The sequence below is a fragment of the Varanus komodoensis genome, unplaced genomic scaffold, assembly GCF_004798865.1.
Source record: "Varanus komodoensis strain SLA01 unplaced genomic scaffold, ASM479886v1 scaffold56, whole genome shotgun sequence".
NCBI lineage: Eukaryota > Metazoa > Chordata > Lepidosauria > Squamata > Varanidae > Varanus > Varanus komodoensis.
Window position 1 is genome coordinate 961829 of NW_025336169.1, and position 16681 is coordinate 978509.

The 16681-nt window shown below is 45.1% G+C and overlaps 1 protein-coding gene across 3 annotated transcripts in view; it reads left to right on the forward strand.

Annotated features, from left to right (window-relative positions):
* Window positions 1-16681, forward strand: part of MED13L (mediator complex subunit 13L) — a 198360-nt gene that overhangs the window by 129867 nt on the left and 51812 nt on the right. For all 3 annotated transcript variants that reach the window (XM_044448867.1, XM_044448869.1, XM_044448868.1), the window contains exons 8-14: window positions 903-1065; window positions 1996-2100; window positions 4386-5111; window positions 11591-11813; window positions 13088-13193; window positions 14024-14148; window positions 15286-15385. In XM_044448867.1, coding sequence (XP_044304802.1) covers window positions 903-1065; window positions 1996-2100; window positions 4386-5111; window positions 11591-11813; window positions 13088-13193; window positions 14024-14148; window positions 15286-15385 — 1548 coding nt within the window. The remainder of the gene's footprint in view (window positions 1-902; window positions 1066-1995; window positions 2101-4385; window positions 5112-11590; window positions 11814-13087; window positions 13194-14023; window positions 14149-15285; window positions 15386-16681) is intronic.

Genomic DNA, 16681 nt, shown 5'->3' on the forward strand with positions numbered 1-16681 from the left:
ATGCTGTTATAGGAACAAGAGTTGGATTTCCATGTTCTTTCATGCCCTGTAGGACTTCCTACTTTGCTACTACTTAACAATCAAGCCATAGTTTCAGAAAAGATCTTGGTTTGGGGAAGTCTGGTTTAAACAAACCAGGATCTCTGTACCAAACAACATTTATTTATTGTTTGATTGATTTCTATCCCAGTGTGACAGCCAGTGTGGTGTAGTGGTTTCCCTTTTTGTAAGGGGGAAAAAAGGCAGGACATGATTAATTAATTAATTAAATGCAATATTCCACCCTCTTCCTTTTTAAAGAACTCAAAGTGCCATATATCATTCTCCTCCTCCTCCTCCTCCCAGTCCTATCCTCACAACAAGAACCCTGTGAAGTAGGTTGGGCTGAGAGTCTGTGACTGGCCCAAAGTCCCCCAGTTGGCTCCATGGCTGAGCGGAACTAGAACCCAATGGAATATTACCGTGTTTGTGTTCAGATGTCATCCTATTAAAACCTAGCAACCATATCCTAAAAAGTTTTCCTTTTGTAATAAATGAGCTGAGGTGAACCTTATACCAAAATATTCCTCCCCTGATGTGTATGACATTACTAGATTTAATGTTAACGCCACCAAAGTCCTACATCAGAGGCGGGCAACCTGATGCCGTCTGAATGTTTTGAACTACAATTCAATCACTCCCAGTCAGCATGGCTAGGGGTGGGGATGATGAGAAGTGTAGTCCAAAGCAGCTGGAAGCCTCCAGGTTGCCTCCCATGTGCTAAGCTAATGCACGGTTAAATCATGCAGGACATTTGTGAAGTCATCTATGTGTTCTCCTAAGCAGGCCTCTGAATAGCCACTTCGGCAAAATGACTCTTGTAGCTGTCGCTGTTTCCTAAGGTGGCACCATTTATCTTGCAGGTGAAAGTGGAGGCATTCCAAGTATGGCCAGCCATGCACCAGCACCAGATGGGATGGTCACTGTGCAGAGTCCAAAGAGATCAGGAAAAATTCCTCCAAAATTCCAAAATCGGATGGTCCACAGAGTTTGGAAGGAGTGCATCCTCAACAGGCCACAGTCCAAGTAAGAGAACAGTTCTGACAGATTCCTCTGCATGGAATGTCAAGACACCCCGTTGAATGATCAACACCGACCGCATCTTCCTCACTTATATTTTAATATTTCGCAAGTGAAATGCAGAAGCATTGGCTGTCTTGTAATTTTGAAGGCTACTTCCTGGGCCTCTATTGATACAGTCTCCTGGGCTGATGGAGGTCTTCTGAAGAAGTGAAGGAAGGCCACCGAAACATGTATTCAGGCTAGCTCAGGGACTGGACAGCTTTATCTGTCTCAAGGCTCAGGGACTTTCCCAAGGTGCACGTTACCTGTTACTTGGGCGTTTCCAGCATGGTTCCTGCATGCCACTGTGCCCACTAGCCAGGCTGGGGTGACCACCAGACTGTTCTGCTCCTCTGCAAATTAATGGAACGAATCCCCGTTCACTCAGTGTTGCTGAAAAATAGCTGGAGGGGAGATTAAAATCCTTGTTCCCCCAAGGACCTTTGGCGCAACAAAGCCTCTCACCCTGTGCAATTGGGCTTCTGCACAGGGGCTGCCCCCGCCTTCAAGTCAATGGTTTCCGCGATCCAACATTGCTTCTTAGGAGAGAGTGACCAGGAGGGTGTTTGCCTACAGGAGTATCTTAGGGTGGCCTTCCTGGGTAAGGTGACCCTCAGCACTGTCACAGACCGAATGACCAAATGTACTTTGTTTGGGGCTCCCTTGGAAAATAGGAGTCTCTCAGCCTCCTGCATTTTGCAGAAGTCCCACAACCTTCGCAAAACAGCTTCATGGTCTAGGAAAGGTGGCATTTCCAGATCTGATTAAAATGAACATCACTTTCATTGGAAACTTGCATTTGTTCCTCTCCTCCCTGCCCTTGTGTTGCTTATATGATCATGAATTGTGGTTTGTCGGCATGCTGACATTGCAGTGTATTTTTATTGCTGTCAGGAGGGGTCAGATTACTGCTAAAGGTGTGGAGGAAGACACCCCCACCAACTGTGTCTCCTGGGATTTTGTCGATCCAGTCCAAAGAGTTTGCTGTTCTTGCTCCAGGTTTGTACAAGGGATGGTAATTCCAGGATTTGCAATGGGATTGGGGGGTGTGCGCGCGCCATCCTGAGCACCTTGTGTGAGCAGCAGTCTGTTAGTGGGGCTGACATAAAGCAGTCTTGCTCAGTTGATGCATGCCAAAGATACTGCAATAAATAGATTGATGCATAATCAGTCCCCAAGCTATGAAGCATCTGTGCAGAACTGAAGCTCCAACTCTGAGTCAGTCCTTTGTAGTTCTGCAAGAGCTCACACCTCCTAGAAGCATAGAAACAGAGCGAGTCAGAAGGGGCCTCTGGGGCCATCTAGTCTGACCTCCGGCACCAGCCGGCTCCACGCATGACATGCCCACCAGGTGCACGTCCAGCCTATCCTTGAACACCCGCACCGATGGGGCCTCAACGACCCCGTTCCACAACCTATGAGTGTGCATGCATGTTTGCCACCTTGTCCCAACAACTTGATCCCCCCCCCCCGCACACACACACACACAACACAAAGCACAATTCGGCAAACACAAGAGAGCAACACACACACAGTAAAGACCACGGGCCATAGGCCCTCCAGGACGGGGGTGCTCTTGTGTTTCTCCAGAAGGCCCTGCCTCTTTCCTCACACCGCTTCCTCTTATGCCAGCCAGAGTGGCTGTGATTGCCTCGATGTTTTGTTCGCCTTCGGAGCGCAGATTTTCCCAGCCTTTAATTGTGACTCATGGTGCGCTGGTGCTGGCTTCTCTTGTGAAACTGGCCATGGACTTTCCTATGAAGGAATATTAAGTATTTCAGACCCCATCTCGGTCTCATCAGCCTGATCACAATGGTTAGGGCCAGTCCTCAGGCAGGGAGATTAGGACAGATTACTCGCCATAAGTTTCAGGAATGGAAGAGAGTAGAAACTTCGTTTATGTATTAACCAATTTGTTGCAGTTGCTTATTTGCCGCCTTTCCGGATACAAACCTTACCAAAGTGGTCAGTGAGAAAGCTAAAAATAATCAACTCAAGTTAAACAATGTTAACTTTTTTTTAAAAAAAGCAGGGTTCTTTTGTTAGAGCAGCTGCAATATTTATTTATTTAATTTATTTATTTAGAAAATTTCTGTGCCGCCCCATTCGCCGAAGCCTCGGGGCGGCTTACAAATAAATCAATTAAAATACTATAAATTAACAATATAAAACAAGTTAACAGTATAAAATAAGTCGCCCTGGCCAACGAATAAAATAAATATTTATTTATAAAATAAATAAATAAGATGCTCCCTGTGTCAGGAGGACCCCAGCCAGAGCTGGAATGTGTGTATAGTGTCATCTTCACCTACCTCCCACTCACCTTGAATTCTTCCCACAAGGTGGTTGGTGGTAGATGATGATGATGATGATGATGATGATGATGATGATGATTATAGCATTTCTATGCCGCCCCTTGCTGAAACCTCAGGGCGGCTTACAACAGGATAAAATACATTGGAATACAATAGTACATAATAAATTACCATTAAATATAAAAATACAAAAAATACATTGATTTACAAAAATAAAATTAAAATTATCAGTATAAAATAAAAATATAGGAGGAGAAAGAGAAGGAAGAAGAAGTTGCTCTGTGGGACAGACCGGGTAGGGGAAAGTCTAGGTGGGGATGGCCCTGTGGTGTTACCACTTGCCTCTCACCCTGTTTTTGCTGGAATTCTAATTTAATTTAATTTAATTGAAAGTTTTTATATGCCATCCCAATACAAAAAGTCTCTGGATGGCATTCTTCTCACAAGGCAGTTGATGAAGCTGCAAAGATTAAAAAAAAATAAGAGCATGCCCTGCATTTCAGGACTAAAACTACTTCTGATAGCCTCCATAAACACTTTGCCCAGAATCCTGAACCACTGATAAGATTACCAGACCATCCTCCCTCTCCTGTTCTCCATCCGCCAATGCAGAGTGATCCGTAGTGTATTGATATCTTATCTGCCGAGCCACGTTCTTGAGGTGTGTGGATTTCCTTCCCCCATTTGCCCCTCCACACACAAATTTATAGGAATGCTTTTCCATCATGATTTGTGACTTTTTGGAAAATTGCCTAGTTGCCTTTAAAGTAATTCATCTAGAATCCAGACTCGTGGCAGATGCACAGCAGATAAATCATCAGACAGAGCAGGAGGTCATAAGAATGACCTGCTTCTCTTGCAAGGTCTCTTCAAAAGGAGAGAAGAGCCGGAATACAGAATCATCAGTAGTTGGAGGCACCTGTTGCTCTCGTGTTTCTGGGTAAATTCTCCCTGATGGTTCTCTTCCAGGCATAAGCTTCTCAAGCAACGCTGCGCCCTGGGTTCCGGTCGTCCACCAACGATACTGCAACCTGGGTTTGGTGTGGGGACGACCTCTTCTTCCGCCTTGCCACCCCCCGCCTCTAAGCACAAAACTACCGAGAGGCAGGAGAAATCAGAAAAACTTCAGAAGAGGTCCCTGCTACCATTTCATCATCGGCCTTCTGTGGCTGAAGAGCTGTGTGTTGAGCAGGACCCTTCGGGACAGAAGCTGGCCTTGGCGGGAATGGAGCCCTCTTTGGAAGCCCCGAACAGCAGGAAATACGAGAAGCCCCTCTCTCTGCCCCCCAGACACTCAAGCAAGCAAGCGAGTTTGAATCCTATGGATTCCCCCCATTCCCCAACATCCCCTTTGCCCCCCACACTTAGCCCCCAACCAAGAGGCCAGGAGGCTGAAAGCTTGGACCCGCCATCAGTTCCTGTGACTCAGGCCCTCTACAGCAATGGGCTAGAACTCCAGCCGATAGCCAACCCGGAGGAGCGGACAGCCCTCGTGGGCCAGAGGCTGCCTCTGATGGCAGAAGTCAGTGAGACGGCTTTATATTGTGGGGTTTTACTCAACCAGGAGTCATCGAACAAATGGCAGGGATATTTTCTTCCGTCGAGCAGCGACACCGAGTTCAGGCCTCCTTTACTCCAGTGTGAGAGAGATGACGTCAAGATGGAGGTTGCATCAGACGGCACAGCACTGAAAAGGTAGGAGCATTGTTGGCCACCCCGTATTGGGCACCTGGAGGTACAGGTGGTTTTCCCCTGCCCTGTCATGCCCGTAGAGAGTTGTGCACGTCTTCGAGAATGAGCGAAAATAGCACAAGAACCTGGTGATACATTTTTATGTCCGAAAAATTAACTAGGAGTACATGCAGGACTCCATGGACATGTATGGTTGCCTTCATGTGGCTTTTCCGACACGGACTCTGCCTCGTTACATCTTATGTTGATCCAAGTGATGTTTTCATGAGCATGTGCATCTCCTGGGAAGCTGTCCCATGTCCCAGGGGTTTGGGTGAGGTGTGTGTGTCATGGATCTGGCCACAAGAGCCAGGAGCCCATGAGATGCAGCACTAAGAAAGCTTCACTGAAAATCGGGCGATCTGGGATTACTCTCCACTTAGCCTTGAACTTCACTGGGTGACTTCAGGCCTGTCACTTTAGTTGGCTGATCTACCTCACAGGGTTGTTGTTGGAGGATACCATGTCAAGGAAGAGAGACTTGTAAGCCATCCTAGATGGCTTGCAGGGGAAAGAAAGGAGGGAGGTAAATATAATGCAATAATACAGAATAAATAGCAGGTTGCATCTGTGTTTCAGTCTGACATGAAACTTGGGAGTAAAAGCGTAGCGTGAATGTGCAGTGGGCGATGCTGTTTTCGGCAGTTGTATTTTATACTGTGCATTCATGTCTCCTCTTAAGGCTGCAAGGAAGTGCTGTCTCATAGCTCTTAGGATGGAAGCAAAGGGGAATGGTTTCTGCTTTTGACTTTGATAGGCAGAGCTCCTTTTATTATATTTTAGTTAATTCATAGGCTTTTCCATAGCACCATTCCTGTTGTGAGGAGAAGCTATATGTGTTACTAGAGCGCTTTCTCTCTCTGTGTGCGTGCGTGCGTGCGTGTGTGTGTGTGTGTGCGTGCTTAAAATTGAATGTACAAATAAAACACTTCGAGAGCTTACCCATGTCTGCATAATGCAGAAAACCAAATATTTACATATATGCTTTACCTATAATTTATTTTAAAGCAGCTCCCTCCCATCACATGTCTTTCAGATGCGCTGGACTGCAGTTCCTACCATTCTCAGCCAGCATAGCCACTGCTGGGATCTGGAGTCCAGCACAAAGTTGGAAGGCTGTTTTCAAGTAGATTTGTGTATGCATGTGAAACACTGTAATCATTCAGCATATGGAGGTGGTTGAGTGAAGTTGCAATTCTGCTTCACAAATGTTTTGGGAAGGTGCAGTCCATGAAAGGGAGAATAATTTCCAAACCATTGTGCGGCAGGTATCTTAGTTTGTGCTGTGACTGTTAAGGGAAGGTGTTAGCATGTTTACATCACTGCTTGCTGTTGATTTTGATGCCTTTATAATGTAAAGTTATACCGAACCTCCCACGCTGATGGTTGCTTTGGGGACCAGGTTCAGATATGGCCCTGCATTACCAGAATTCCATCACTGATAAGCACAATTGTGTGAAATGTTCAAGAAGGATCATGCTGTTGACCTTTGAAAGCATTTACAAGACCTTTGGCCCCTTTGAAGATAAGTTGCAAGAGCCTATAAACCGAGCTAGAACTGTACAGAATGATATTCAAAGTCTCTCAGTTTTGCTCTAAGCTGGAACTAGACCATACAGGAGATTTTCTGGTTGAGAATAGTCCCGTGTCATCAATTTATTCTCTTTATTTCTTTGGTAATATTTAGTAGTACAAAACAGGTTGACGTGCTGTGCATTTCCCCACCTGGGTGGTTACAGAGAATTAGAGCATCACATCATGGATTTTATAGTACTAAAAGTTACTGTAGGGGAAGAGGTAAGGAGGTAAAGCTGGTGCTGTTTGTAGCGGCCATGCGTCTCTCCTAATGACTCACTCTGGCCTGAGATGTTGATGCTAGTCTGCAGTTACAGCCTCAAAGCCACTAGAGAAGGGGCTGGCAATCGCTGTCATCAAGCTTTCTCAGAATAATACCGGAGTTTTCTTCCAGTTTGATGTCTGCTTTACACTTCCCCGAATTGTGCTCTTAAACTTTCACAAGAGTCCTCTTGACTGTCACAACTTGGGCCAAGGCGAATGGCTGTAAACCTGGGATTAAAGCTATTTATGCAGATTCTCGGGAAAAGGTGGCTGCTTTAAATTGTGGTCCCTGTGAATGGGAAGTGTTTCTAGGAGGGTGCATTGGATGCTATCTTAGCTGCTCTAGAAAGTAAACACAGTGGATTCTCTTGTCATGTTCCAGGGGAGTTGTTTCTCATAGGCTTGTGGATGGTGACCAAATGCTTTAAGGGGCAAGAAGAGTGATGTGTGTGTTGTTGAAAGATGCGTTGTTGGTGTCAGAGTCTCCTTACCAATGGTGGGAATGAACACTCAGACCCATAGGGAAGATTTGATCACCTTGAACCCCAGTGTTTTTATTGGTGAGATCCCCCAGGACCCCCACAGTTTACTTACGATGGCAAGCTACCAGGTAGTGGTCTTTACCGCCAACGACAAGCTCTTAGAACATACACAGAGCATTTTATAGCTTCTGAGTCACATGTGCAAGCAGGACAGGTAATGACGAAATAAGGGGAACACCACGAAAAAGAAAGTGAGAGACCTGCCGAGGAGACTTAATACAATAGTGTTGATTATAAGAGATTAACATAACGATCACTGAGGCACAGGGATTATGGTGGGTCTTGGCATGCAAATGAGCGTGATTGCAATACTGCCAGAAAAACTTGTCTGGCCACCTTATCAGTTTTGTTTGCTGTTAGCCCAAGAACAGCTAGGGATTAACTTTCCTTGGGAGCCCCATCCTGCAAAGGCGTTTCCAACCAAAGGTAGTAGCCGTCTGTTCAAGGAACAGCTCTGAAAATACCGCTAGGCAGAAGTCTGCCTTGCAGTTCTGGTACTTTCTGAGAAGGAAGTGCAGAGAAGTAGCAGGTTTGATGTTATCACACAAAGGCACATGCAAGCATCCCTTTTCTACCAGGATTCACCCGAATTCTCCCACATTGGTTATATAGGACCATCCAAGTCCACAGACCAAGTAGTTCAGGGCAGAGACAGAGCAGGTCAAAGCAAGAGTGGCTATGAGTTGAAAGCCAGACCAAAGGGAAGGATTGGTGGAATCGGGAGGAGGATGGGTCAGATGGATTACCTGCATGAGCATTGGTCTCCAAGGCATTGGGTGTGCATGTTTGAGGGAGAAGAACATGAGAAGATGTGTCAAGGTCCGATAAGGAGATGGAGAAAGGGCTGACAATATAAAGCTGGTGCACTTGTTTTCGTAACATTGAGTGTTGTTGGAACACCTCCATCATGATTATCTCATACGGGTTCATGGGATTTCTGCATGGATTGATCAACACTAGTACTGCTCTCTAGAGGCCTTGCAGAGTCGGGGTTATTCCTGAGGCTGGCTGTTCTCGGAAGCAATAATTCAGCATCCGAATACTGATTTTTGTTACTTCACCTTCACTCAGATCTCTGATTCTGAGTAGCTACCATGTGGCAGCATGGAATCCAGTCTTGGGACTGAACTTTCCATGCTTGTTATGTCACTGGAGCACAAACTTGGAGCTTCTTTCAGAAGAAACAGTTCCTTCCGAAGCTGTGCAAGCAATGCTAGAAGTGGTGGTGGTGTAGATTTCAGGATGGATCTCGACTATGCAAAATTACTTCCTGCTTCCATATAAATATCTCAAGCAGCAGAAGCCGTTCAGTGTCTGAGCAAGTCATGTGAAGAGATAGATAGTGATCTCAGGATTTTTAGGTATGGATTTCTAGGTTTTCTTGCCTTGCACCCAAGAGAACCAAAAACCATCAAGGCCCTCATCTCTCCCCATATTCCTTCCTAAGACTGTGACAAATGAGGATTTTGTGCCCTTTAAATCAGCCAAGCTCCTTCTCTCTGTTTTCTTGAACACTGAGTGTGAAGAGGCGCTCTGGAGAACACGAAACCTTCCTTGCTGTTCTGTGACTATTTGCCTAGCCTTAACAAAGGTATTGCCCAACTGTGAATTCTGGATTTCCCCCTTTCTTTTTCATGACTATAGAGAGCCTTGGGTGATGTTGGAAATAGGATCCACCCTTTTGTTGACAGTGAAGAAATATTGAAAGGAAATGCCAGCAGTTTCCTAAGGTTACCCAGAACTTTCAGTCCTAATCAGTGTCTAAGTCTGTGCTAATAAGAGGTTTCACTATTACTTGCACCCAGCAAAAGAGGTGTAGGTGTGTTTTTATTATTATTATTATGAGAACATTTTTATGCCGCCCCTTGCCGAAGCCTCGGGGTGGCTTCCAACACAATACAATACAATACAATACAAAAATAACAATATAAAATTAAAATTAATAATATAAAATAAATAAAAAATATAAACGATATAAAAGAAGTTATAAAAGAAAAGTTATAAAAGAAAAGAAGTCGCATAGTATGTAAGAGCCTTGGCTCAGAATCGGACAGAAATTCTGTTGGATGCTTTGATCCTTGAGGGCTGGGTGGGCAAAAGGTAGCTCAGGATCTGCTGGGAGATTTATGGGTAATCTGCAGTAGATCAGTACGGATTTCTGATCCCAGTTGCTTCACAATAGCAAGAACAAAGCGACTTCCCACTTGTCCCCATCCTGTATTGCTATAACAAAAGCATCTTGGGACACCCGAGAGTAGATTTTGTGCAGAAAGGCCATGATACTCAAAGAAAGAAAAATCCCTGGGCTAGGAATTCTTTAATTCTTAATGCATGTCTTGTGCCTCGCCAGGCTCGAGTTGGTGGATCTGGGGGCTCCACTGAAAAAGTAGCACCCCCCCCCCCCGCCAAACCTAAGGGCTGCCAATGCCCACTGCAGGCAGTGTAACAATTGGATTCCATGTGGGTTATTTAGGAACTCTTTGGCTTGTTTTGGCAGTGTCTATACAGAACGCTAGCGATACATTTAAGGCATTTATATACACCTTTCTGCCAAGGGTCCACACCAGACATCTCCATCATGGAAAGAACGGGCCTAGCATATGGCGAATCGCAGGATTTCTATTCAAGAAAACGCTCAGCCTACAGTGAGATGTTCAGTTGCAGTCTGAAGTCCCTTTGGAGCAGGGTTCTCCCTTATCCCTCGTCTGTCAGGTGGCTGGGCCAGAAGTGCAGGGCTCCTCTCTCTCCGTCTTGGGAGGTTCCAGCTTTTTGGCTCTGATGGAGCAAAGTGTGACAGAGGATGCATGAGATGTGTGCGCACTTGAACATTTCCTCTCTCACATGTGTGAATTGCTCACTCATGCGAATTAGTAATGATTTCGTCTAATCTATGGAATGCGCTCCCCAGAGAGGACCGCCTGGCGCCGTCATTATTTGTTTTTCGGCGCCAGGCGAAGACCTTTTTATTTAAGCGTCATTTTAACTGTTAATATTATTGGATTTTATCTGGCCAGGGCGACTTATTTTATATTGTTATTTTTTATATTTTAACTTAATGTTTGCATCTTACAAACATTTTAACTTAATGTTATAACTTAATGTTTGTATTTTAACTTCATGTTGTGAGCCGCCCCGAGGCTTCAGCGAATGGGGCGGCATAAAAATGTTTTAATGAATAAATAGATCAGGGATAGGCAAAACATGACCCACCTGTCTTCCCTTGCCGTGCAACGCATTTTCCTTTCACTGGGGGTATTTCCCCCTGCTACCATTCCACTGAATTTTGTGGGTGCAGTGGAGGCAGTATAATCCCTTGGCCTCTGAACGTTGTTCGTGTCTGTCCTGAAGCAAAAAAGGAGCTAGCAAGCACCTTCAGACGACAACTTGCCATATACAAACAAGAGATCAGAAAGGCGGAAGGGACCTCCAAGATCGTCCAAGTCCCCAGCTGAGAGAGCACCCCCAGTGTGTGACTCATCTAGCTTTTGCTTGAAAACCAGAGGTACAACTCTCCCCCACATGCTCAGGGGAAGGAGGTATATTCCTGACACGATGCTCTTGCAAGGAAAAGGAAGCGGAAGAAACTTGTGTCAAGTAATGTTCAAAGCAGACCCAGAAAACAGGGTTGAATAGTGTTCTAGTATTAAACACTTTAAGCCCTCCTTTCCTTGAACTACCTCACTCCCCTCCACAAATACAACATGGTTAGCAGTAATTTAAAGTCTGATGCAAACATGAGGGTTTAGGTGGATTACTGCCATCTTTCCTCCAGTGCTCACTTTTGCAGATGCTAGAGATATATACTGAACTGTTTCTTGAAGAGTTTTTGATTATCTGAGTCATGCCTGGAAGATTCTAATCTTTCAGTGGATGTGAGGTTCCAGGTCAGCTAGCAGATGTTTAGTAGTGGCAAGAAATTAGTTAAGTTCTACTAGAAAAGCATTTTGCTTCCTCTGTACCAAACAGGAAGAGGGATAACATGAGCTGTGTTTATGTGGGAAAAATCTATACATCTGCAGGACAGGCTTTGCTGAATACCTTTCTGTTTCTGTTTCCCCTCAGGCTCTTAGCACAACCGAATAAAAGATTTAAAATCTTGGAAGAGACTTCCCCGGTGCAGGCAGTGAATTATCTTGACCCCTTACCTCTAATGCAGCAGCCTGGCGAATGTTTGGGAGATGTCAGCGATCCTTACACTTTCCAGGATGGGGACATCAAGTACAGCTTCACTGGAACTAAGAAATGCAAACTTGGAACTGATAGAGAATCTCTGAAGAAAAATAAGGTATCTCCTTTTTACAGAGTTCTTCTTTGTGTGGAAATGTTTACCCTGCTTCACACACAGAGACAATTCCATGCACCTCTACCCAGGAATGCGATGGACTGATAGAACGTTACGGTGGCTGCAGTGGCGAGGAGCACTCTTCCTCAGCTTTGGCTGATCCACCAACTGCCTTGCAATGGGGACTCAAACTCTGGTCACTCCCTTGCTGGATTATTGTAACACGCTGTACATGGGGCTGCCCTTGAGGATGGTCCATATACTTCAGTTGGTGCAGAGTAGAGCTGCCAGGATGTTAATGGAGACTGGCAGGTACTCACATATAACGCTGGTCCTCTACCGCTTACACTGGCTGCCAGTTGAAGTCTGGGCCCAAGTTAAGGTGCTGGTGATGACCTGTAAAGCCCTAAATGGCTTGGGATTGGGATACCTGAGGGAGCGCCTCCTTCCCTATGTGTCCCCCCGCCCCTTGAGATCTGAGGCAGAGGTCCTGCTCCGGGAGCCCACCTTGAAGGTGATCAGGAAGGTGGCTACCCAGAGGAGGGCCTTCTCTGTGGTGGTGCCCTGACTATGGAATACACAGAGGTTTTCCTGGTGCCTACATTATATTCTTTTCGGTGTCAGGCAAACCCCTTTTTATTTTTCCATTATTTTAATGTTTAATTGAATGTAACTGGGGTTTTAGTATTTAATTGTCAGATGCGGTGCTTGCTTTATTCTACTTATTTTTTGTAAGCCATCCCAAGATGCTAGTAGTGGACAGGTTAGAAAAGCTTGTAATAAATCAATGAATGATAAATAAACTTTATGGGGCTTAATTTTGAGTAGATATGGATAGGATTACACTGATGGAGTTTCAGAGTTATGATCAGTTGCAGTTACACCTGAATGTCTTTACTTGAGAATGGCATTCAAGTAGAAACTTACTAGGTAGCATTTGTGGCACATATGATCTGGACATGCAAGCTTGTTAGTTTATGGGGCAGCCACAGTAAATAAACCAGTTTCTAAATGTCTTTGTAGAAATATTTGTCTCTTGTAAAGAGGCCGATCTCTTCTTTATCCTTAATTTCAAGCTTGGGGCCAGTGGATACATGTCAGGTTTTTAGTGTGTGGGTATCCCCAGCTCTGTGTGTGATTGTACCTACTGTGTTCCGTGGCTGTCAAAAGCACACGTGGGAAAGAAAGGTTTGAGCTGCAGCCCCTCTTTCCTTCCCCGCTCTCTCTCCTCTCTCTTCACCCTTCCTGTATTTGATGCAAGTCCTCTCTTTCTGCAGTCAGAAGAGGGATCTGCAGCCAAGGAGGTTTCTGCAGCAGGTCATCCTGCCGCTATGCCAGATGGGAAAGATGCAATGTCCATTTTCAGTTCTGCTCCTAAGACAGGTACGTGAACACCTATTGGATCCCTTCTGGGAAAGACACCAGGTGAAATCTGACCAAGGACCATAGGAGAGTACGGCGAATGGAAGGGGCAGCTGTTCTCGTCATGTGTTTCAGGGCCAAGGTGGCACAGACTCTGGATGCGGGGGGAGGGGGGAGGAGGCTTGGGGCATGAGGGTCCTGGACATACAGATGGCAGAGGTGGAGCAGCTTATCTCAAGGCTGGTGTTCTCCAGGTGTTCAGGCAGACCCTGGGAACAGTCAGAGTCCACAAGTGTTGGGAGGCAGCATGGGGCAGGAGCCAGACAAGCCTGGCCAGATCTCTGGCCCCACAATACGGTGGTGGGTGGTGGGCTAGCCGATGGGAGGGGCTGCACACCTCTAGGAGGCTTTCCTGGATCCAGGAGGGCAGTCATAGAGGCGTGCGGTCCAGGGTCACTCAAAAGGAGGGTTCTCAGAAGTAATCTCTGCTTTGGTTCCGCAAACTAGTTCAGCTATGCTCAGAGACTCTTTCTTTGCTGGTTATACTTGCTGGAGAATAAAGAACTTTTGCCAAAGAACAGTCTGTTGCTCTGGACGTGGGAAGGGGGGAACCAGCACCCAGCAGAGCACAGTACTTCTAGGATAAAACTTTAACAAAAGGGAAAGAAGAGGTGGTGGTCATGCTGTTCGGCGTCTGCATGGGCTACTCACAGGCTTTACGTTTCACTTGACATACCTGTGGACTGTTTTTGAGGGCGAACCTTGGAATATGAAAACTTGCTTAGTTGCTCACTTGCTCTTGTTATTTCTGCCCCATGTGTAACGACGTTCTTGATGACTTTCCCCCCTAGACACACGGCAAGATAATGCCGCGGCCCGAGCTGGTACTGGTAGTCTCACCCAAGTCACAGACTTGGCCCCGTCACTGCATGACTTGGACAACCTCTTTGATAATTCCGACGACGATGAGCCCGGGGTAAGTTAAACTGTGTCCTGTGCAGATTGTCTTTTGGGAGAATGCCCGGCGTTCTGGGCACCTCGTCCGTCGTGCGGCCACCGGAGAAATGCCGTGCCCTTCTTTGCGGTCTCTGCGCATCACACGCATGGGCTCCGTGCGGGTGCAGAGGCTGTACATGTGAATGCACAGATGACCACTCAAGGAATGATGTCGCAGGCAAGCAGCGTGACTTTCTGGTCCCACACCGAGTAAGCGATAAAAAGCCATACAGCACTGCTAGAAAAGGTTCAGGAAAGGGCAGCTGAAACTAAGAGGCTGAAGCAAGTTCTGATTGCTCAGATTCAGGGAAGAGAACATCAGCTATTAGGTGACCTCTTGTACTGGAGGCTGTATTCCTATAGGTCTCAGGTAGGACATGCAACTGGCAGGTGCAGCAGGACAGACTCCAGTTCTAGGACTATTATAGTCGTGTCCTACTTGGGGCTTTCCCGCTGGACAAGATGGACTCTTGCCCTGGTCCAGCATGCCGTCTCTTGCGTCCTTAAGCGGAAGTCCTTCAAGGTTGATTTTGCCTTCCTCTAACTGCTCCTGGAGTGTGACGGTTGTGACCAACAGGGTGGGAAATGTCCTACCACATTCACTCATTTTTCCCACTCCAAGTTTCTAGAAGGAAGAAAATGCTTGTTCAATGGCTTCAACTTGGTTCTATTTCCAATAAATCTGCCTATGAAGCCAGAAGCTTTACTTGGTACTGACTGGCATTCACTGGTACAGTCAGAATACCATACTCTAGTGCCAAATTCATGAAAACTACCAATGTATATTAGTTTATAAAAGACACATAGACCCAGGATAATCTTTTTTCCTATTAAAACTAAGGTAAGATATAGTATTAAAACTACTAAAGTATTAAAGGTAAGATATAGTATTATAGTATTAAAAGTAAGGTAAGAAAAATACAGTAAATGGAAAAAAGCAAGATTCTGCCTTCACTTAACTGTTATATTTTTTTTTATTTATTTAAGATTTTTGTATGCCATCTGAGTATTACACATGCAATTATTTTCATTCGTTCTTGGAGTTGTCTTCTGACCCAGCTGTGATAATCCTTCACTTTTAAAGAGGTTTCTCCCCCACCCCAAATTGTATTTCTAGGCTGTCTCACCTGCCCTCCGTTCATCAAAAATTCCTCCAGCAGGAAGTGAAGAACGCCCCCTAGGCAAGGATGGCAGAACAGCAGTCCCTTATCCTCCAAGTAAGTAATAGAACATAACCATAGCATTGATCATAGGAAACATCATCACTGCAAATTATTTTATTATTTATATGCTGTCATATATAGGCTCAGCAACTGAAAAATTCCTGAAAAACAAAAAGCAGGAGTATAAAAGAGTAAAGCATTAAAACAACTACATAATTTTAAAATCTGAATTAAAAAGATACCCTTTCTAAAAGCCGAGAGAGCTGGCAAGATGCTTTTCGGAGTCTGGGAGTGACACACGTGACGTGCCTTTCATGTATGCCTGAGAAAAGGCTTCTCTGTGTAATTATACCCTCCAAAGGAACTCCTGAATATCGTAGTAACAGGAAGTTCATAATGAGACTGTCCTTTAAATTGACTTATCATGAGTTCTTTAGGGCTTTAAAGGCTAAAACCAACATCTTGGAATGAGCCTGGAAAATAACTGGCAACCAATGCAGATGCTTCAAGATTGGGTTAATCTATTCCTGATACCATGTGCCCTGTGTAAAGCATATTACAGTTGTTATAGGCGTGATGTAACCAAGGTGTGGATGATGGTTTCCAAGCCAGACTCAGGAAAGGTTGTAGCTGGCTCACCAGGTGTAATTGCACAAGTGTGATCTTTTTTACCACTGCCAGCTGAAGATTCAGGATTGCTCTCAGATGATAAGTGTGATCTTTCTGGTGGAGCATGACCCCTCTCGCATCTAGAACAGGTTGAATCCCAGATCCCCAAATCTTTTCATAACACTTTCGAGTTGTTGGGATCTTTGCTTGTTTAGCCTCATCCAGACTCTTACTGAACCCCAGCAAAATTCAAGGGCTTCATCTGCTTCCTTGTTATTAGAAAGAAGATCCTTCTGCACCTTACAGGGAGAATGTCCTGCTGGACATAAACCATACCACCAAGATAATAACCAGCTTTTTCTTACTTTAAATTAGAAATTGCTCCTTTATCAAAAGAATGTATAATTTTGTGTAAGAATTGCCTGGTAAAAGCACACTGAAACTTAATTTGAATAGATTTGAGCAAACTGTGCTGATTCTGCTGGCATTTATATCTTACTAGAAACCAAAATAGTTTCTCCTGGTATTTATATCATATTAGAAACCCTTGGACTGAACAGGAGTGGCTTCTCTGACCACGGTATAGCTGGCTACCTTTTTGTACACCAGCATTCACAAAAGCTTTAGTTTGTTAACCAGCTGATCTGTGAAGGTATTCTGTTGCTACACAACTATGATTGTACAAGTGATGGGGAAATCTAATTTAAATTTTGCCCTGGCTAAAAGCTATCATTTCAGGAA